This window comes from Lissotriton helveticus, chromosome 1_1 (assembly GCF_964261635.1).
Source record: "Lissotriton helveticus chromosome 1_1, aLisHel1.1, whole genome shotgun sequence".
Taxonomy (NCBI): Eukaryota; Metazoa; Chordata; class Amphibia; order Caudata; family Salamandridae; genus Lissotriton; species Lissotriton helveticus.
In genome coordinates this window covers 493,159,221-493,182,774 of record NC_136057.1, presented here as the reverse complement: position 1 = coordinate 493,182,774, position 23,554 = coordinate 493,159,221, and the positions used below count along the sequence as shown (strand labels likewise).

General features: G+C 41.9%; 1 protein-coding gene across 6 annotated transcripts in view; it reads left to right on the top strand.

Moving 5' to 3' along the window:
* The window catches only part of LOC144812382 (dihydrofolate reductase-like), a 453,064-nt gene extending 429,714 nt beyond the window's left edge, over positions 1 to 23,350 (top strand). For all 6 annotated transcript variants that reach the window (XM_078673936.1, XM_078673934.1, XM_078673933.1 and 3 more), the window contains 2 exons: positions 18,640 to 18,755; positions 22,364 to 23,350. In XM_078673936.1, coding sequence (XP_078530062.1) covers positions 18,640 to 18,755; positions 22,364 to 22,454 — 207 coding nt within the window. In that variant the 3' untranslated portion in view covers positions 22,455 to 23,350. The remainder of the gene's footprint in view (positions 1 to 18,639; positions 18,756 to 22,363) is intronic.
* Positions 23,351 to 23,554: the final 204 nt, after the last annotated feature.

Here is a 23,554-nt window from a genome sequence, read left to right as displayed (position 1 = left end):
GAAGGTCCTTCTCCTACCTGGCCGCCAAGACCTGGAACTCCCTCCCGACCGACCTCCGCCTGACCCAAGACCACCTCTCCTTCAGGAAGAAGCTGAAGACCTGGCTGTTCGAGCAGTAGCGGCACCCCCCCCCTCCCCCAGCGCCTTGAGACCCTATGGGTATGTAGCGCGCTCTACAAGTGTCATTGATTGATTGATTGATTGATTGAACCCTGTTGTACGCAGTGTAGATTGAAGTCAGTTGTTGACACAGACATGGACAAATGCTTTTTGTCACTCATGTAAACAAAATCTGAAGACATATAGTAGAATTGTCTCTGCATTAAATAAATGAAGGCTGAATTTCCTACTGTTCAAACTTTAAGAAAATTGTCTCTGCCTTACATAAATAAAGAATAACTTCAATGAGGTGCGTAGTGTAGATCCAAAGCTGAATTCAAGTTGTGAACCCTGCTGTCCGCAGTGTAGATGGAAGACAGTAGTTGATACAGATATAAGCCTGCGGTGCTGTGGTGCTGAGTTCGCAATCGGCCTGGATCGGCGAGGCACGTGGTTATGGCAGCAGCCACGTGGCAGGGTGAGGACCTTCGCTGTGGCAGAGTCTTTTCTCTTTGCAGAAGTGAACCACGCCCCAAGGCGTAGGCTAATTATTTATACTCCTACGCTGACGTTGCGTATGTTGGATCAGCCCACTTCAGTTCTGCTTGAAAGGGGGAGACAACACAGCAACATGACCGAGATATTACCCGGAGTCTGAGATAATATGGTTGCGTCCACTGTGCAGTACACTACACGTATCAATGGTATATCTACACACGGAAACGTTTTTGCTTTGTATAGTGAGTTGTGTATAGAATATCAAGGGTAGTGTTAGAATTGTGTACATTATTGTTGATGTGCGAATTCCTTCCCTTATACATAGTTGGTTGCCACATCTCTGAACATTGAGCTAGTATTAATTTGGGAAGGTCCGTTGTCCTGTTTTGTGCTGCATCTGAGTTAGTAGAGGGAGAGGGGTCAGGAGGGGTGTTGTAGTGGTAGTGGCGCTGGGTATTGTGATTTTGTTGGGTGTCGGACGTGTAAAATTAGTACCTCTTATCACATATTGCTCTTTAAATATGGGTGTGAGTTGGATGTAATTCACGCAGTACATAGCCAACGTCCTAACACTAGTTAAATGTTGATGTTAATTTGTTGGTGGTAAGTGGAACTATTGCCTGTTTTTTTAAGTAGCATTGCAAATTTAGTTTCTTGTTGAAGATATGGGGAAGTGGTCAACATTATAATTAGGCATTGTCATTTAAAAAAACCTTTGAAATTCACTGAAAAATCCATAGGTTTCAGGCAGGTTATAGTTAGGAATTATCATTTAAAAAACCTTTGAAATTAACTGAAAAAACCATAGGTTTCAAGCAGGTTATAGTTAGGAATTATCATTTAAAAAACCTTAGAAATTCATAGAAAAAAACATAGGTTTCAGGGATATTATAGTTAGCTGGACATTTCACTCCTACAAAACCATTAAAATTCCTCTGTTAAAGTTAGTTATACTAACTGTAACTCTCGCGCCCGCAATCCACAGGTGATGATGTCACCTATTACATCATTCATGACATGGTCAGTGACATCACTGATGACATCTCAAATGACATCACTGATGACATCACTTGTCATGGGACTGTTGTCCTTTATACCAAGGGCACTTCTGATACGCCAGCCAATCGGAGTTGCAATGATGCATTATGAACAACAGACTACAGTTTCCCATCATATCGTACATGCTAATAAGTATGCACGTCAAATATTACTGTGTTAAAACATAACTAGCTCTTATAAATAGGGTACACATACTTCATGTATAAATAATAATAAGAATAAGTATGGAAATACATAAGTCTGAATAACATTGTCAAGTAACAAGCCCAGGGCAATGTAGATATCTCAATCAATAAATTGATAAAACATTATTTAAGCAAATATAAATATAAATATGAAAGGTGTTGATATCAACACTTGGTATGCATGGAATATGGGTTTTAAATGACTTGTACTATTTCAGTTATACCCAAAGATAGGATTTGTGATGATCCAGTTAGCCTGGTCTAGGAGGGAAGTTTCCTCACATTTTGTGCTTGTGGCCCAACTTGTGGTATATTTATCTAAGCAATGATTCAGTACAATAAAACAGTCTGAATCATATAATCACATCATACTTAAGAGTAGGCTGTACCAATCTCCTCTCAATCTAATAAAGTGCCCTTAGTGTAAAAGCGCAGTGCAAATTAAAGTGCAACAATAAATAGCAGTATATATTTAGATTGACAATAGTAATATAGTACATTAGTAAAAGGCATAAGTCACAGTTTCACAGTCCTTATTTGTCATTAGTAAAATCTCTGATCTCAATCAGTTATCCCTTCATGTTCTCTCATAGAAGATTGTGTAACTCCTCCCCAAAATTGAACCTATTGGGTATTCTGGTGCCAAGATTCAATATGTATCGGCTTTCTAGTTGTCTAAGGAGTGATTCTCGGTTACCTCCCAGTCTAGCTCAGATATCGAGTTGATAACATAATATTTGATACAACTGAGATTGTTGTTGTGAGCTTGTTTAAAGTGTCTGCTACAGGATACATTGAATATCAGTTTAATATGGCTCTTAGGGGTTGTAAGATTGGAACATGTGTCTGCAGTTTAGTGCTAACGATGTATTTAAGTTTGCAGGTACATGCAAGGACGTACACTGCATAGTCAGTTTTACATGTAAAAAAATAACCTTAATTTTATTGGTTAGTCACTGAAAGCTGTGGTATATTGTAACATATTCACACCAAAGTGGAATGCTCAGCAAGAGCTGCATTTAAAGACCCCCTTCCTGTATGACAGCCAATTACTTGTTTGTGTTACTTTGGGGCTGCTGGTCACTAATGCATTTATGTTATGTTATGTTATGTTATGTTAAATAAATTTCTTAAGCACGGCTAACACCATTAGGTTTCTTGGCGCTGTGCTGGGGGAGCGGTGGAAAGAGTGTGAGACGGGATCTAAAGGTATGAGGTAGAGAAAAGGAAAGTTTTAAGAAGTGATCTGAAACCAGGATATGAGGGTGCAAGCCTGAGAGAAAGTGGGAGGGAGTTCCAGAGGGATGGGGCCAAAAAAGAAAACCTAAGGCCTCCGTATTTTTTCCTCTTGAATCTGGGAACAGATAATAAGGCCATTTGAGATGAACGAAGATTGCGGGACGGGGTATAAAGATGAAGAAGGGAAGAAATGGCCAGAAAGGGACTTAGAAATGATACAGCCTAGCTTGAATTTACAACGGGCGGATACCGGAAGCCTGTGGAGACTCTTTAGTAGTGGACGAACGTGCTGATCTCTCGGCTGGTGGTAGATCAAGCGAGCAGCTTGATTTTGGATCAGCTGGAGTCTTTTTAGTTGGTAATCAGGAATGCCAACATACAATGCGTTAGCGTAATCAAGTCTACTGATCACTAACGCAAGTAGCGCTAACGTGAGCGCTTCGGTGGTAAGTAGGCGGGAGATTTTTCGAATTTTCCTGAGTTGGAAGTGGCTGGCGGACACCACCGCGCTGATCTGGGGAGTCATAGAAAGGTCATTACTAATGACGACACCCAGACTTTTGGCAGAGTTAACTGGAGAGGGAGGGATTCCAAGGCTGGCAGGCCAGATGGAAGGCTGCCAAGGATTGGAAGCTCCCCCGACAAGAATCAGCTCCGTCTTGTCGGGGTTAAGCTTCAGGTGGTTTGAGCTCATCCAGTTACTGATGAAACAGAGTGTATTTTGGAAAGTGGAAGTAGAGTCATCAGAGGAGTCAATGGTGAAAATCAACTGAATGTCATCCGTGTAGTTGAACGCGGTGACACTCATCCCACGAAGGGCACGGAGTAAAGGGGCTAAATACAAATTAAAAAGGAGAGGGGACAGGGAGGAACCCTGGGGAACACCACAGGTCAGCTCTACCTGAGTGGCAGAAAACTGGGACAGCCTGACGGCTTGTTGACGTTCCGTCAAAAAAGACTGAACCCAGTCAAGGGCGGTCCCATGGATGCCAGCCTCTCTGACACGGCCGACCAGAATACCATGGTCGACCGTGTTGAAGGCGGCCGATAAATCCAAAAGGACTAGGGCTTGTCGGGTGTTAACATCAGCCCCTCTGCGCAGTTCGTCCATCACGGAGAGAATAACTGCCTCCGTGGAGTGCGCAGGTCTGAACCCTGCCTGCTTGGAGTCTAGGACACATGAGTCCTCAATAAAGGTACTGAGTGTTTGAGTTACGTGCGATTCCAAGACTTTACTGAGAAAGGGGAGAAGGGATATGGGACGGTAATTGCTCAAGATGGAGGGGTCTGCCAAAGGTTTTTTTAGGATGGCAACCACCTCGGCCTGTTTAAAGGAACAAGGGACTTCCCCTATGGCCAAAGAGTTGTTTATAAGGGCCAAGGGGGGTTCAGGGCAGGAAATGAAAGCTGCTCGAAGGGCCGAGGGAGGGCAGCAGTCGCGTGGGGAACCAGAGGAAATTTTATGCAGGAGTGAAGAAAAATTGACTATCGAGATGGGGGGGATCAGGGTTAAAGTGTGAGGGTTAAGATAGTCAGTAGGCTCAGTGGACAGGGAAGGAACAAGCGGGGTATGGGCGGCAATGCTAGATTTGATTTTGACAATTTTTTCTATAAAAAATTCGTTCAAGGAATCACACAGATGTTGAGAGGGAAGTGGCCCTATTGTGAGTCTCGCTGGGTTGGATAGTTCCTCTACAATTGAGAATATGTCCTTTGATTTATTTACAGAATCCATGATTTTGTTCGAAAAATAGGAGGATTTAGCCGAGGATATAGCTGTTTTGTATTTTTTGAGCAGGGAGGAAAATACCTCCTTAGTCTCGAGGGAATACGCCCGGCGCCACCGCCGTTCTGCCTGACGGAGGCCTAATTTTAAAGCTCTCAGGTCCTCGGTGAACCACCTTTGAGCGTCATGACAACGTCTAGCTCTAACTAATTTTAAGGGAGCTACTACGTCGGCAGCAGAGGTAAGCCAACTAAGCATTGGTAAGCATTGCTCATGGAAGGAGCTCTTCTAAAGGTGATGGAGGGCTTTTTCGGCAGAGACTGTCCTATAATAGTATCCGTTTGTATTATGGGCCATTGTATATTAAAAAATAGTCCGTAGCTTATGTTCTTGTTTGTTAAATGGTACAATTAATCTATTGTTGTTACCATCACTGTTTTTAATGTGTTTTATATTTTTGTGTTGTGTCTTGTCATCACTACAGTCTCTGAAAAGGATCAATTCCCTACTTTCTTCATTGCCTCATTCTATTGCACAGGTAATAGTTGCCATTGAATAGCCACATTCTAGAAACCTAACTGTAGCTTCATCTTGACATTTAGTGAGCATACTCGTCTGACTACAAATTCTGCGTAACTTGAGCATTTCACCATAGGCGTTGCTGTCCTTCAAATGTCTAGGGTGGAAATTATGAGCATGCAGAATAGAGTTGGCTGCTATTGTTTTTCTAAATAATTGAGATTCAATTCTGTTAGTTTCCACATAAAAGTGTACATCAATAAAATCAGTGCCATAAGTGTTACTATGATCAGTAAACTCAAGGTTGACATTGTTAATGTTGATTTTATCAACAAATTCTTGAGCCCTGGTAATTGACCCCCTCTAAATAACAAACACATAATTGTTGTATCAGAGCCAGTTTACAACTTTGTTATCGCAAGCTTCAATATGGCCAACCATCTGGACCTGTTCCCCCCACAAGCCCATGGGTAAACATGCTTAACTGAGTGAGCAGCAGGCACCCATGGCAACTCCCCTTAGTTGTTGATACACCTCGCTATTAAAGTAAAATAAGTTGTTATTCAAGCACCAGGTGATCATGGATAACAGCATATTTCTTTCTTTGTAAAGCCTCATTGGTCTACTCCTTAAATAATGCTTCACTGAATTCAGCCTATCTTGCTGCTTAATGCTTGTATATAGTGAGGTGATATCCAATGTCATTAATGCATAGTCATTGGCCCAAGGGGTGTCATATATCCTGCGTACAAAATCATCAAGACTTGACACATATTCCTGAAGGAAATGATCCATGTATTGTGAAGTTTTTTCAAAAATCATGTTACTTCCAGATACGATAGGTCCTCCTGTTATGGGCACAGTTTTATTGTGGACTTTGGAGATAAAATACATCATGTGCATTACTGGATGGTTCTTTATACCGCCCCCAACGGCATGAATATCAATGAAGAATTAGCTGTCCATTTGAGAGACTGTTGATACAGGTAGAATAACATAAAACATAAGCCAGATTAAAGGCATGAGTGGAATGGTGGAAATGTCTTTTAATTAATTTATGATTGTTTCTCTGTTTTGTTCCTTTTCTTCTCTTATGTAACAACTAGGAGAATTTCCTTTGGGAATGAGACTCTTAATCTAACTAAATTGCTGGATTTGCTTATGGGATCAATATAAGGGCATGAGGCAAATAATTAGATTGAATTAAGCTAGGAATGCATGATATGCAGGATATGCAGGAGTACAGATGTTGCCCATACAGGGTGGTATAAATATATGAATTGACGAAATGATGCTTAGATTGTTTTAGGTTTGGCAAATGACATTGTCATAAGCAAATGATATTGCAATGTTGAACTTGACACAATTGGAGAATACTACTAGTGGTTGCCCATTTAGTATTTGATTTTTAACGTTTACAAAAATATTCCAGTATGTGGCTCTGACATCATTCCAAGATGGCGTCAATTCATGTAAAATTTGGCAATCATGGAGTGAGCAATGATTTAATTGTTCATTGTGTAAATAGGTTCGCTTAAAAGAATTATATAGGACACTAGCCCAACAATAACAGGAATCTCAATTTTTATGACACAATATATGGCATAACATCGAGTTTCTATGACATGAATTGTACAATGCAATGCGCTACACATGGTCTATATGTTACTCCAATATGGCGATCATGTTTACTCATTGTGAAGTCCTTTGTTGATGCTCGTGTCCACTTCAGGATTGATTTAAACATGGTTGTTTCCGGCGTGCCCAATAACACCGAGGAAGGCGTTAACCAAAACGCATTAGGTTTTTTTGTGCAAGATTTCACACCAGAATAAAAACCTTTGAACTCACCCCCAAGTGCTGGATTTCGTGTGAATGAGGCATGTAGTTTGTGAGCAGTAATTTGGAGTGCAGGCACCCCCCTCGCACTAAGCACCCGCCCGCGAGTGCACGGGTAATGACATTTAAGGAGCACTGAGATATATATATACACATATATATATTACCTACTGGCGGTCGCCAGTAGGTATATATAGTTAGGATTTTTTCTCTATGGGTTTTTTGAAAATTCTATGTCTAATAACTTTGGCGTTTGTGGACGGAATTGGCTGAAATTTTCAGGAAAATGGCACATTTTGTTTCTGAGCAGCCCTTGAAAATTTGGGGGGGGTTCGTCCAGTGGGGGCCGAGAAAAAAGGGGGGTCCCAAAACGTGTTTTTAACATTGAGTTTTCCATAGGGCGGTTGGCCTCACTTTTAGCCCGAACGGCTGAATGGATTTGCACGAAACTTGGCAAAATTGTAGGGACTGGTAGCCCATTGTGCCTTTTGTAGGTCTCAATATATGTGCTCCAGTGGATTTTGAGAAATTAACGTTTAAAAAAAGATATATATCTGTAAGCGCGGACCAGGCAGCGCACTGGTTCGCGGACTTTTCGCGCAACGGAGCTTTGTGAAGCGAAGCTGATTGGTTCTCCGGCGTCTGTCAACATTCCAAACAGTCCGTAGCGGCCGCCATCTTGTCTCTCGGTAGGATCGAGAGACAAGAGGAGGTCAAAACAAAGGGGGAAATAACTATAAGGGGGCATAGTAGATCCTCGCTGACCCCCTAGGTTTGATGTGGAGGTTTTAAAAGGGCCCCGCGGGGCAAAAAAAAAATAATAATAATAATAATCGAACGGCTGAATGGATTTGCACGAAACTTGGCAAAATTGTAGGGACTGGTAGCCCGATGTGCCTTTGCTAGGTCTCAATATATGTGCTTCAGTGGATTTTGAGAAATTAACGTTCAAAAAAAGATATATATCTGTAACAGCGCACCGCTTCGCGTACTTTTCGCGTTACGGAGCTTTGCGAAGCGAAGCTGATTGGCTCTCCGGTGTCTGTAAACATTCCAAACAGTACGTAGCGGCCGCCATCTTGTCTCTCGGTAGGATCGAGAGACAAGAGGAGGCCAAAGCGAAGGGGCAAATGACCATAAGGGGGCATAGTAGATCCTCGCTGACCCCCTAGGTTTGATGTGGAGGTTTTAAAAGGGCCCCGCGGGGCAAAAAAAAAAAATAATAATAATAATCGAACGGCTGAATGGATTTGCACGAAACTTGGTAAAATATTAGGGACTGGTAGCCCGATGTGCCTTTGCTATGTCTCAATATATGTGCTTCAGTGCATTTTGAGAAATTAACGTTCAAAAACAAGATATATATCTGTAACAGCGCTCCGCTTCGCGGAGATAAAATTATATCTGTATTACCTAGGTGTTGCTAACACCAGTTAGCGACGGCTAGTAGGAGATAGCGACCATCTTGGGTCCCACTTTGCATGTGAGTGATATTTATCACTAATGACATGCAAAGTGGGCATGCCAAGATGTTAGCGACTGGAAACAGTCGCTAACATCGCTATCTCCTATTATCAACTTTTGGAAATATTCGAGATAAGCGCGAATATCTCCAAAAAGTAACAGCTGTCCTGAGCAGTTCTTAGCCATGTTATCCAATGGGAGGTGGATAACATGGCTAAGAGCATTAGCTCGGTAATGCATGAATATCGCGGAGTTTTCAGCGATATTAATGCATTGCGCTCGTTTTTTATCGTATTTGCGATAAACCTTGATAATAGCAAGGTTTATCTGCGATAATTTCTGACGGTAAAAAAATCTTTGCAATGCATCGTTAGGGATAAATATCGCTTAACTTTGGTAATATGCCCCAACGTCTGTTAACGTTCGATTCGAAGGAAATCAGGAATTGTTGAAAAACATTGTGTGCGCCATCTTGTCTTTTTTCAAATGCCACACTTTTGTCGTGCACGGCAGCCATTTTAGATGCCTTGACCAGACCCACTCTGTGCACGCTGTCGATCCTTAGCATGGCTCCCCACCCTCGCAAGCATCTCACCCAGGCAGTGGTCACCCCCGCTCTCTGTCTTATGCATGGGTAATAAACCTCCCCCCATCTGCGCTGCTCTTCCCTGAGAATCACACCCTGTGCCCGCCCGACACCTCCCTTTCGCCCTATTCACTACCGCACCCTCTGACACTCCTTTTCCTCTGTGTCCGATTGTCCAGGCCGGTCCTAGGCTATCAGCTAGCCCTGCAGATGTAGTTTATGGCCACAGCTGTAAAGAATCACCCCTCTTCAAAGGAGTTATAGTAGATCAAGGCCCACACTCGATGAGATCCGTCACAGCAGAAGCGTTGCTATTATCTGAAAACCATCCTGTATTGTGATTGGGGAGGGGACCGAGCGTGAAGCGGAAGATTCCAGGGATGACTCTTTGTACATCAAAGTTTTTACAATTATGTGTCACATTAAAAATATATAGCACTCCGACAAAGTAGTAAGATTATAAAACTTTAATAATTTATAAATATATACAAGAAAACAAAAATAGTAATAACATATAAACATTTTTAGAGAAAAACAACGAAGTAGCGGTCGGCTGTGCGAATAGTCCCAACGCAGCACAACGTCCAGATTTCCGGCGTGGGGCGTCGCGGGGGGTGGGTCATCAGTAGCAAACTGTTGTGCGAATAGTTCCAAGGCAGCAGAACGCGCCGAAATCTAGATGACACGAAAGTGATGTCTAGTAAGTTGCCACCCAGCAAATAACGGCGTGGGGCGTCGCGGGGGTGGGTCATCAGTAGCAAACTGTTGTGCGAATAGTTCCAAGGCAGCAGAACGATGGCACCAAGGTGATGTCCAGTAAGTTGCCGCACTGGTTTTGGTATCCTACAATGCTGCTCCGAATAACGGCGTGGAGCGCCCCGGGGGAGGCGGCGTGAACGGGCCTCTCCAGGTGGAGTCTCATCTGTTTTAGTGGGGCGCCCCTTTACCGTTTCAGTTGCCATTCCGTCCGCTTTTGGTCCACTGTGTCAAAATCCGCCATTCAGCTGAGTTGCGCCCACTCTTGCGGTGCAGCGATAGGCGGCTGCCACAGGACTCTCAAAATGGCGGCAGGCTCTTTCCTTTTTGGGCGTGGTCCACTGAAATGGCCCTGGGACACCTTGGAAATCGGACGCTTGTCTGCTAGGTCTTGGACCCCATTCTCGAAAGCGTCCCCTCCGCCTTGAGAATTCATCAAAAGTTTTGGGGGCCCCGACTCCTGCAGGCTTCTGGTGGGGAGCGGCTGCCATGATTGCTCGCGGAATGACCACGACGGAGCTACGAGATGGTGGTGCTCTCATGGTGACGCCAGTTTAGTCTGAAACATCCAGAAACAAGGTGGGGCTTTCATCGTTTGGGGGAAAAAAAAAGTTTTCATCCAATGAAAAGTGTTGTTTTTAGGTCATATGATCAAGCCTTCCATCATTAGGAAACCAAAAGTAAAATGAACCAATGAAAAGTTTTATAAACAAGTCACATGACCTGTTATGCGGCATAGGGTATAAAATGCGGAGAAAATACGTTGGCACGTGAGGCGGCGTCAGTAGCGGACCGATGTGCGAATAGGCCGAAGGCAATACAACGCGCCAAGATCCGGATGGCACCGAGGTGGTGTCATAGTTGAGAGTTCTGAGCAGCGGTTGTAACACTGTCTGAAGCTTATTTGCAGCTGCTGCAGCTTCACTACGCGCCAAGATCCGGATGGCACCGAGGTGGTGTGTAGCAAGTTGCCGCACTGGTGTGGCCATCCTACAATGCTGAAAGTCGGCGTGGGGCGCCCCGTTGGCCTGTGAGTTTGCGTCAGTAGCGGACCGATGTGCAAATAGGCCGAAGGCAGCACAACGCGCCAAGATCCGGATGGCACCGAGGTGGTGTCTAGTAAGTTGTCGCACTTCTGTGGCCATCCTACAATGTTGAAAGTCGGCGTGGGGCGCCCCGTTGGCCTGTGAGATGGTGTCAGTAGCGGACTGATGTGTGAATGGGGCCAAAGGCAGCGCAACAATATTTTCTACTATATTTCCGGAGTAGAAGACACCACAAGGCGCTGAGATGCCAAGATCCGGATGGCACCGAGGTGGTGTGTAGCAAGTTGCCGCACTGGTGTGGCCATCCTACAATGCTGAAAGTCGGCGTGGGGCGCCCCGTTGGCCTGTGAGATGGCGTCAGTAGCGGACCGATGTGCGAATAGGCCGAAGGCAGCACAACAATATTTTCTGACTGACACCACAAGGCGCTGAGATGCCAAGATCCGGATGGCACCGAGGTGATGTCTAAGTTGCGGACTGATGTGCGAATGGGGCCAAAGGCAGCGTAACAATATTTTTTGTATGGAAGATACCACTAGGCGTTGAGATGCCAAGATTCGGATGGCACTGAGGTGATGTCTAGCAAGTTGGTGTGGTCATCCTACAATGCTGAAACTCGGCGTGGGTCGCCCCATTAGCCTGTGAGATGGCGTCAGTAGCGGACCGATGTGCGAATAGGCCGAAGGCAGCACAACGCGCCAAGATCCGGATGTCACCGTGGTGGTTTCATAGTTGAGAGGCACTTCATCTGCAGTGGGGCGCCGAGATCCGGATGGCACCGAGGTGATGTCTAGCAAGTTGCTGTACTGGTGTGGTTATTCTACAATGCTGAAAGTCGGCGTGGGGCGCCCCATTAGCCTGTGAGATGGCGTCAGTAGCGGACTGATGTGCGAATGGGGCCAAAGGCAGCGCAACAATATTTTCTGACGAGAAGACACCAAAAGGTGCTGACATTCCAAGATCCGGATGGCACCGAGGTGGTGTCTAAGTTGCGGACTGATGTGCGAATGGGGCCAAAGGCAGCGTAACAATATTTTTTGTATGGAAGATACCACTAGGCGTTGAGATGCCAAGATTCGGATGGCACTGAGGTGATGTCTAGCAAGTTGCTGTACTGGTGTGGTCATCCTACAATGCTGAAACTCGGCGTGGGTCGCCCCATTAGCCTGTGAGATGGCGTCAGTAGCGGACCGATGTGCGAATAGGCCGAAGGCAGCACAACGCGCCAAGATCCGGATGTCACCGTGGTGGTTTCATAGTTGAGAGGCACTTCATCTGCAGTGGGGCGCCGAGATCCGGATGGCACCGAGGTGATGTCTAGCAAGTTGCTGTACTGGTGTGGTCATCCTACAATGCTGAAACTCGGCGTGGGTCGCCCCATTAGCCTGTGAGATGGCGTCAGTAGCGGACCGATGTGCGAATAGGCCGAAGGCAGCACAACGCGCCAAGATCCGGATGTCACCGTGGTGGTTTCATAGTTGAGAGGCACTTCATCTGCAGTGGGGCGCCGAGATCCGGATGGCACCGAGGTGATGTCTAGCAAGTTGCTGTACTTGTGTGGTCATACTACAATGCTGAAACTCGGCGTGGGTCGCCCCATTAGCCTGTGAGATGGCTGTTCTTTGGATTTGGGCCTGGTCCACCAAAATGGCCCTGGGACACCTTAGAACTCGGACGCTCGATTTTTTTTTCCTTTCCTGTACATGCAAAAAAAGGTAAATGCCCGGTACGTTACACGCTTCATCTGCCACGATGAACTCTCCAGAGGAACCGAAAAAAAATATAGTTGTGGTAACTATACCATGCATCGTCATATGGAGAGGTGGCACCAATTAATTATAGTGCTGCATAAAAGAGAGATTTGGAGGAGAACCCCTGACCTGCTAGTACATTCATCAAAGAAGTGGCACTGAGAGCTTCAGAGGCAAGGGAAACGGTCCCAAATATTTAGAAGAACTTTGGAAAGATTAAAATGACATGTTTAGATTGTGGCAAATTAATTTCATGTGGACAGATGAGTGTTACTCTAATAAATACAGCATATGAAGATCATCATAGTCGATGGTTGGTAGAGACATTTTGACTATATCCTGGACCTGCCCGTCCTCGCCCAAAATGGCGCCAGAATAAATGGGACTCGTAACTCCTTGTTGTGTACTGGTTGCAGAACCTTGAAATCACGAGATACGTATGCAGTTTTGAAGCACATGGCGGGCGGGGACGAGAATTGATTGAATATTTCGACATCCCTATTGATATTAAGTTCTGATGTGTTATTGATTACTGTACTGTTGAAAGTTCGAATTAACGTCACCCATGGTACTTGCCCGCAAATGTATATCTAGATAATTTTATTGTAACTGGCCCTGTCGTATTTTAATTATAAAATGTACGTCCACCGATTCCGTAACTGTTAGACACCTTAGTTCTTGCAACCTAATGGCCCGCCCGTTACGTTCCTCTACAGTGTAAATGTCTATTCATCATATACGATTACAGTTTGCTCTGTGGCAGGCCCACGTGGTTATAGGCTCGTATTTGTATAATGAAATTTTCTCAATAAAGGTTTTTAAAAGAAAACATGGTAGTAGTATATACATTGGTAAAGTTTTTAATAATAGTGACTGTTTTAGAATCATTAAAAGGCAAGTGAAATAAAGCAGACCAATTACATGAAGGGTAAAAGGTATAATACGAAGGAACGCAGTAAAGATAAATGGTCAAGGGCTGTTGTGTTTTCTATTCCTGCAACATAAAGTGATCGATAAGAATCTCATATTCAGGCGTATCGGCGACTAAGACAGCAGGTCGACCCTCTTTTGCTCAACGGCTCCGTCATGGGACGAAGAAACGCTCTTTTTCTCGAAAAAAGAATATATTTTACTTGCAGGACAGTTGTAAAATTTCCGGGAAAGTACATTAGCCTGGAACATTATAACATATATTTAAGAAAAAATAATGTTCGGAAGTAATGAAAAGCGTAATTTTTAGGTCATATGACCAAGCCTTTCATCATTACAATAAGAAAAGTAAAATGAACCAATGAAAAGTTTTATTAACAAGTCACATGACTTGTTATGCTTACGTTACGCGCTGCGCGCCCCGGATGACTTCCGGATGCGCTAACGCGGCGCGTCATATGACGCATTACGCGACAACGCAGGTACAGAATATAGTCAAAATGTCTCCACCAACCAGCGGTCGGAACACAACCCCTTTCAGCAGGCTAAATAGTTCTGTTAAATGACAACAGAAGGGACAGGCAACAAGAACCATCAGTCAAAGAGGGGAGAGCTAGTTCTTCTCTACCGGGTTACATTGGGGCGCTACCGGAACTGATCGAATTGGTAGTCTACAGTGTTTCTGGATGTTTCAGACTAAAGCTGGGGTTAGCATGAGAGCAGCACCATTTCGTAGCTCCGTCGTGGTCATTCCGCAACCAATCATGGCAGCCGTTCTTTATCGTTATTTTGGGCGGGGTGGGTGGCGGAGCCGAGTTGTTTTGCAGCCATCATTGTGTGGAGTTCAGTTCATCTCACTAGTTTTGTATTTGTCATGAGGGGTTGTTCCTAATGTTTCTATTTTAGCGAGGTCAAAAAGAGATCCCATTAGTGGCCTACTGATTTTGCTCGATTCCTTTTCTTTTTTTTTTACACGATTTTTCGTTATCTGCAAAGACTGAACAGAGTATTGCGACTCTGTGTTTGTTTGTAAATAGAGAATGAACCAAAGAGAACTAATTCTAAAACAGTAAATACTTGGATAACAATCAATCAAATGGAGAGAGAAGCAGGCACGACGGATTACAATGGGGGCAAAGACCTGCGTTAACTACCTTTCACTATCTGCAAAGAGAGAGTACTCCTAATAGAAATGAGGGGGGGGGGGGCACCATTCAAAGCAGATCAGTGTGCATAAACACGAAAATGTTTTCACTTACCACGTACTTGACATTCGACAGCTTATGATATTTGCTATTAAAAAACCATTGAAATTCACTGAAAAAACCATAGGTTATAGACCATATATAGTTAGGAATTAGCATTTACAAAACCTTGAAAATTCACTGAAAAAACCATAGGTTATAGACCATATATAGTTAGGAATTAGCATTTAAAAAACCTTATTTTACTCACACAAAACCATTGAAATTCCATATATAGTTAGTTGCACTAACTATATATCGCGCACCTGCAATCCACTGCTGATCATGTCACATATTACATCATTCATGACATGGTCAGTGACATCACTGATGACATCACTGATGACATCTCAAATGACATCACTGATGACATCACTGATGACAACATCCAGTGACTGTATGTTTCTGTAAAGTTAAAATATATCTTACATATTGAAGAATGAGTGGATGTATAAGTGTCTGGATGAAGGATTTAGTAGGTGCGTGACTGACTGTATGAGTGAGTGATTAAATGTGTCTCACTGAATGCATGGGTTAGTGACTAAACTGTCTTAATTTGTGCATCATTATGTCTGTTGTTCTGTAAACTGCTGCATGTGTTGATCATTAGCTATACGAGAGGCTATATGTGTTATTAATTGCTTGCCCAAGTATTTCTATGGGAGATTGAGTTTGTGTGGGGGTGGCTGGAAGGTGTGTGACTCTATGCATAGATGTGTGAACAGTTTATTCACTAGGTGTATGAGTTCAAGAGTGCATGTGGAAACAGCTACATGGGCAGTTGATTGTGTGCATGAGTGTATTGATGAGTGAATGGATATCTCAATGCTACATGTCATAGTAAGTACATATGTAAAACACAGTACATGTGAGAGTTGGCATATATAAATAACTGTGCATGAGAGCCACCGAATGAGTGAGTGGTTGTATCGATCATTGTGAACTTGTATCAGGGATTGTATAAGAGAGTAAATATGTGTTAGTATATGTTTCAATAAGTAAGGTGTGTTTAACTGTATAGTTGAAGAAATGGAGATGAGATTGTTTCTTTGCATGACTGACTGGGTGTGTGAGTAACTCCATGGATGAGTGGAAGTGTGTGAGTGTCTGTATACACTGAGTGTATCTAAGGTTATATTAGAGTCTGAAGAGGTTTATCGTATTAGCACAAGAATGATGTCAAATGAGATGTCATCAGTGATGTCATCAGTGATGTCATTTGAGATGTCATCAGTGATGTCATCAGTGATGTCACTGACCATGTCATGAATGATGTAATATGTGACATGATCAGCAGTGGATTGCAGGTGCGCGATATATAGTTAGTGCAACTAACTATATATGGAATTTCAATGGTTTTGTGTGAGTAAAATAAGGTTTTTTAAATGCTAATTCCTAACTATATATGGTCTATAACCTATGGTTTTTTCAGTGAATTTTCAAGGTTTTGTAAATGCTAATTCCTAACTATATATGGTCTATAACCTATGGTTTTTTCAGTGAATATATATATATATATATATATATACACATATTTCCTTGTCATAATTTGCTTGTGAAATTTATTTTTGGGCTAATAGGGGACAACAAAGCTGCCCTCATCATATTCCTCCATGAGGGGTTCCCAAGTAATATTAGGGTATGCAGTGCAATGAGTGATATGTGACATATCCATCCATTTCGGGTTTCAACTACTCGCATCAGTTTGCAGTACAATGCAGTGTATACCTACCACAAGTGCCGTATGGTTTTTCACATACAGCTGGAATTCAGTATGCAAGAAGAAGCATTGTCTTCTAGTTTTTGTGTCACTGATTGTCCTTTATGTTTTTCACTTTGATGTTTTTGTATGCTTTTTTATGCATGTTTACTCAACACAAGACTATGGAGTATACGCTGAAGAAGTATTTTTGCATCTGCAAGAATGGAATATTTGGTTTTACTGTGAAGCGCTTTGATACCCTTCGGGGTCTTGTTCGCGCTATACAAAACTTTTTTAATAAATAAATAATGTGTACGAATGCTCTGTGTTGATTGTGTGTATGCTTACAGCATAGGATAGTAGGGATTCCTGGGCCTTAAGGAAGCCACAGAGCCTGAAGGCTGCAAACATTTGACCATTTCAGCTGCAGGAGATAGTCTTTCCATGTCGTCCAGTCACTTTTAATCATCTCATTGTTTTCGCAACAAATAAAGGTATTCCCCTGAGGAAGAAACCAACATTTTTATTCTCCACATTCAGGATCCCATTTCCCATTCTCTGTCAATAAGTACTTCCTGGGAATACAAAAAGCATGCCTGTCATTGGAGCATTCTTTGGTGAGCAAGGATGGCCAATGATGAAGCATGACACCCATAAGGTGTGTGAGGCCACTTCTTACACTTTTTTGAAATGTCTTGTAACTCTTTGTAATCCCGCATATCGCACTGGTCCAATTCATATCTTGTGAAATACAAGGATTTACCGGGGCCCCATAATTAGGGTATTCTCCAAGGTGCGGACCCCATTTCGTGTGTCTCATTTGCCTTTGGTGATTTAGGTTGTGTTTCGGGAGGATGCAAACCTAGACAGTACATACTTTCTTCTCGTTGCTTCAAAACCCTTGATGAAGGGTCTCATAGACTGTGATCTTGAATTTATTGTCAGTTTAGGCATCCATCTAAAATGTGTGAAATATCATCATAAATTCCATGATTGTTCTAGCACTCAAAAGTCCACTAATACATGGATTCCTGAGTTATTAACCATTGTGTTTAGGCCTATTTATCATAATTTACGTACGGTGAGCATGAGCTCCCGCCAACACAGTTACATAGCACATCTTGTCTTTTCGCTGCCATAACCATGTGTGACTCCAAGCTTTGTCATTAAATATTCAAATGGAAAGATTAGCTCTTATCTCATACTACTAACCTACTTCATAATTAAATGCGTTCCTCTTGTAGCTGGAGTGCTTACTCTCTGTAAAAGACATCACCCAAGTTACTTTGGCATACAAGAAAAAATGCCTTTATTCTATCTGTGTTATGTGCTGAGGTCTAAGTTTTATTCCATCTGTTGATTCAGGGTCTGATTTCTGACTTTCTCCCATAATCTTGGAGTACGCCTCCTACATCAGAAGTACTACATGGGTTAGCCACATCAACACCTTTGTGAATTGGCCATTATTGCTAAAAATGATTAATAAGAAAGCCATGGTCACCATTAATTGATATTTAATTGCAGATTTAATAACGGTACAATATAAAAATTAACGGTTACTTCATACCCTGGTAGTAAGTGGAAGTATGCATACTTCAGGAACTAGTGAGAAAAACTTGCAGTTTCTAAGCACTGTAAATATGAAGGGGCCCTATTACTCCGTTAAATAGCTCACAACTTACCATCCTTAGAAGGATGGAACTTTGAGTCTGCTTACCATGGTTCCTACTTGTGGCCTTCACATCACTTTATCAGTTGGAAGTAATAACGAAATTGTTGAGGCAGGCTAGTTACTTTTCGAGATTTAAACCTGTTTTGAATACTGTAGGCGTGTTAACGTTTCATGATGTACCCTGACATTTCATATTCAGAGCTATATTTCAAGCAAAGCCATCTAAGCTGACTACGTTTCAGAATCACCTCACAAAAACTAGTGTCTTTATTTGGCCCATTTTTGCAGGTTTTCATTTCTTTTTGCACACGTTTGTTTCAACAGGAGATGATGCATCATCCTTGGTGCGATCAGATATTCTTCACCAAGGTCATGGCTGATTTCGAATGTGATGCATTTTTTCCCGTGCTAGATGAGGATGAATATAAGCTCACTGAGGGGTAAGTGGATTTGTTACATATGACTTATTGTTTTTATATTTAAGGTCTGACTGTGAGAATATGGAAGTTTTATCTGTGAGGATGAATGGGCTTTGGCCTCCATGAGATGCTTTGAAATACCATTATTCTATGTAACTCTTCATGCCACAGACCACGCCACAAGATGCTCTGGCTGGTAACAGGTTTCTTGGTCCTTTCAGAGTGCCCAGTGTGGTCTAAACAGGGGGTGTTAGGTGAGGCTCGGAGCCCTTCTCTAGTCACAGTGCGGTGAACTGGTAGCTGTCGCACAGAGTGCAAGAACAGACATTAATAACTAAGCCCTAATTCGGATGTCGGTGGCCCGCCACTCACCTCCATTGACAATTTCCGACCACAAAAATGCTTGGTACATGTAGCCCTAAATATTTAAATGTATGATATGCACTCCAACTACATCATGTGTGGCTGAAAAAAAAATACAGATATATACACTACCGTTTAAAAGAAAAGGCATTTTACTTCAAAGCAATTGCTATAAATTACTAAATATATTATTTGATGTGATTATCAGAAGCTATCCAATTTCTAACACGGTTCTATAACCCCATATTCAGAAAAGTATATAGATGTTCCAATTTACACTCGCGCAATCTGCGTATTTGTTTGTCAAGTTAAATACAGTGGCCTTAGCATGTAACATGAATGACTACAGCATAACATTTCTATAAAAAAAAACTCCTCTTGTTCTCTATATCCTTTGCGTCCCCAAAAGTACATGCCAACAGATCTACATAGGCAGTTAGATTAATTCCTTGATCCATAAGTTATTGAAAAAAAGGAACTGTACTGATGCTAATAAGCCTCTGAGGAGAAGAAACAGCAATGGTTCCAGTCACCAATATTGGTTTTCATGCACATTGGACCTTGTTGTAAATTCATGTTATAGCAGCACTTTAGCATATAGTACAGGCACTGCATTCTGTGTACCTGCTAAAGCCACAAATGTGGCTCCGTGGAAACCAGTACGACTTAGCGCCTAATTTAGATCTTGGCTGATGGATTACTCTGTCACAACGGTGAGAGATATCCAGGCCTTCGAAAATGTAAATCACGTAGAAAATAATGGGATTTATATTTCGGTGGACAGGATATCCATCACCGTTGTGACAGAGTAACCCATCATCCAAGATCTAAATAAGACCCTTAATCTTGAAATACCTCTCTCCAATCTGCTAACTAAGGGCTAACTAAGGGCCAGATGTAATAACATTAGTAATATTGATTTACTAATAGCGATTCTCTCCGAATCGCAACTAGAAATTCGGTATTCTTAATGAATGAAACTCTTTTGAGTTTCATTAGCAATTCCTATTGGGTCGCAAATAAACCTACCTAATGCATTTTATGAGGTAGGTAGCGATTTGCAACCCATTAGGAATCACAGCACTCACAGAGATGGTGACGTGCTGAGGTCAGCAGACTACCATGTCTGTGATTGCTTTTCAATAAAGAAATCTTCTTTTTTTAAGTGCAGTCCGTTTTCGTAAAAGGCATGCGTGGCCCATGCAGGGAAGAGTGGTGGGGCGGGGGGGGGGGGTGGAGTAGACAGACGACATCCCATTCAGATTCGGTATTTGGAAGAGATGCCCTAAAAGTGCCCCTTCGAAATACCGAAACACTAATTTTGTAACGTTTGTTCACCTGAAATCAGCCTGTGATAATACCCCTACGGGTTCTTGAGCTTATTAAAGGTTTTGATTGGACCCTATGTAAATAACCCTGCCAGCATTCAGTGGACTTCTCCACTAATGAAGAAGCCATACAACCTATCAATGTGACTCAGAGTGTTTAACAAGTTGTGTTCGTGCTCTGACCTAGTTCATTGTGTACAGAAAATTAGGCAGTGGCTACCCAAGAGGATTGCCTTAATGATACCCCAAGACTGAGATAATCTAAAATACCAACATTATTGTTTTCTGATTAAACTTAATACTATCTCTTCGTACACTAAAGGCTATGTAACATCTCAATACATTTGCAAAGTTCTGTGGGCTGACTGGTTTGTCAATTAACATCTCAGAAATGAAGTTTATTCGTAATCAATCATTCAAAAACATCTTATTATGGTCGTCCACTTTAGAGGATTACTGACATGGATAATTTCAGCATTTGACTTGAATCTGATATCAAATGGCATAAACATTTTAGGAGATCTAAATGGCTCCTGGGTGAGTAGCCCCTGGTCACAAATCTTATTTGGTTCACTACAAGAGGAAGTGGTAGAACAATTTCTCCAACCTTTCATGTGTGTAAAGAAAGCCCAGACCCAATCCACTGTGATGTATGTTTCTGAATTATGGGTTCATGCTTTTCTTAAAAGATCTTTTGCGGATGTCTTTTAGCGCACCAAATACTACCGTTATTTGGAATTGGGTACAAGAAGTATCAATTCATTAATTTAACTCAGACTCTTACTAAACTGAGCTCTATTATAGAGCGAGTAGAGTTGGGGGCCATACGAGATGCGCTACAGGATGTTTAGAAGATGAGGAGAACTCATTCTCTTAGTTGATTTAAATACATTTATGAGTCTCGAATCTCCTTAAGCGTTTTTCAATTTGACTGTCTCTAACCTTAACCAATAGAGGCTACTTCTCCTTTATAAGCATTGCATTTCGGAATTGGGAGTAGTTAAAACCCTGAAGGAGAAAGAGGGTAGCGACTATAACTGGGTGCTTTTTGTTGGTGAAGTGCCTATTTTGCACACTATCTGAATCTCATTGAACCTCCTTCATTTTTTATTTGTTAACCTGCCATTAGCAGAATTCACCTATTCCTGGGTTTCTTACTTTGTTTCAAATAAAATTATGTTGTCGTTGCTCGTTTGTAAGAGCATCTGAGGCGCTTTGTGTGTGTGTTTTTGTCTGATGTGTTCTCTACTACCAAAAAGAAGTTTGCCAAGAAACTTGGGCATTAGACATTATCAATGCACATTTTGAATCTGACATTTAGAAATGGCAGACTCATTTACATAAGCCATTTATCTGTTTTCTTGATCTGCCTGCATTATACTGGGGTAAGTATACACAACTGGTCATGGGAAAAATATTTTGTGCTGATTTCTAACTCTGTGTCCGTTTATATATTCTATTGTAAGGTAACTCAGTCTACTTTAGATTTTTATGTTGCAAAGATTGAATTAAGCATTCAAACTTATAACTAATGAGATGGTATTTCGCATATTTTTGTATTTCTGATAGTTTGCTGTTATATAAGTAGGTTGTATATTCTTTTAATATGTTTCATGAATTTATTTTTCATTCTGTGTTTTTCACTTTAAACAATTCTACAAATGATGAAAAACATATATAATAAGGTGGCATACTCAATATAGGCCATCCACTCATTGGAGAGATATCTTGCCCATACAGAAATCCTCGCATTGTAAGAAATCAAATTCTAGTTAGCCACTGAGTGCTGCCTTCTAAAGATACAAGCAAACACCTGGGCAGTTCACAAAGCATACCATCCTCCACCCTGATTGCTTTTTCTCTTTGACAATGACAATTTTTTTCTGCCATTCAGATTTACTTTGGAAAAAGAACTCATGTTATATACATTTTTTACAGGTATCCTGGTGTCCCTTCTGGAATACAAAAAGAAAATGACATCACATATGAATTTCAAGTGTATAACAGAAATGGAAAACATACAGAGTGACTGATGACTATTTCTCAGTTATTACGGTCCTTATGAGTATAAGAAGAGTCTAACCACTTAATTCCCTAAGGATGGAGATGAGCAGAGTACATTGGAACTAAGGTTACGTTGAACGCTTCAGACCTGTAAGAAGATGGGCACCTTCATCCCTGTTAGGTATACGATGGAGTCAGGCACCTACAAAGCTACAGAATATTCACAGAAGGCATAGCTGGATCATTAGATGTTATGGAGGATGGCTGCAAACATCACATGGTCAATTTTCAAGGCTAGTTTCCCCAGACTTGTCAGACGTTTTTGCAGGGCTTAGGTTAAAATCATGAAAGTGCGGCCCTGCTGGGTGATTTTCATTTATGCCAGGAGATATGAGCATCTCAAATTTCATTAATAAAAAATTTCCTTCATGCACAGTAAAATTACGACAGTTCTAGCATCTGTTGCCGACCCATCTGGTGTTAGGCTTAGGTTTCTAAATCTATGAATGCAGTTTGCAAGAAGACCGTGGGACCATGAAAGCATAATGAGGGGTGCTTGAACTAGGGGTGCAGGAGTTGCTGCAGCTTCCTCAGAATAACCTCTCAGGAGTTCAAAAGGAGCATGATCAAGAAATAGGCCTTTCAAATTTGTTTCTATCTTGTAGCATTTGCTGTATGTTTAAAGGCAGAGGTCAATTTCCAGGCAATGTCTTCTAACAAATTGCTGCTTATTCTGTTTTTATAACATGCAAATTGGTGTTTACTTTTCCATTCTCTTTCTGCAAACAGAGGGTGTAAAAGGGGAGGGCTGCAGTATGTCAAATGATTTGTAACGCACAATAAAAATTCTAAATGAACTTTACAAAAATGTCAAAATATATGGGCAGCAATTAAAGAGCAAATAAATCACATTATTTTTTCTAATTGTGAATTGTTATGAATAAAAAATTGAACAGGGTCAAAATAAAATCAAGACATTTTACTTATGATACGTATTCACAGAAACCAAGGCCCATATTTATCATGGTTTTGTGTCACGCTTGTGACACGCAAGGGGACGTTAGGGCGATACAAAAACGTAATGAGAATTATCAAGACACGAGAGGCCACCTTGTGTGGCCCTGA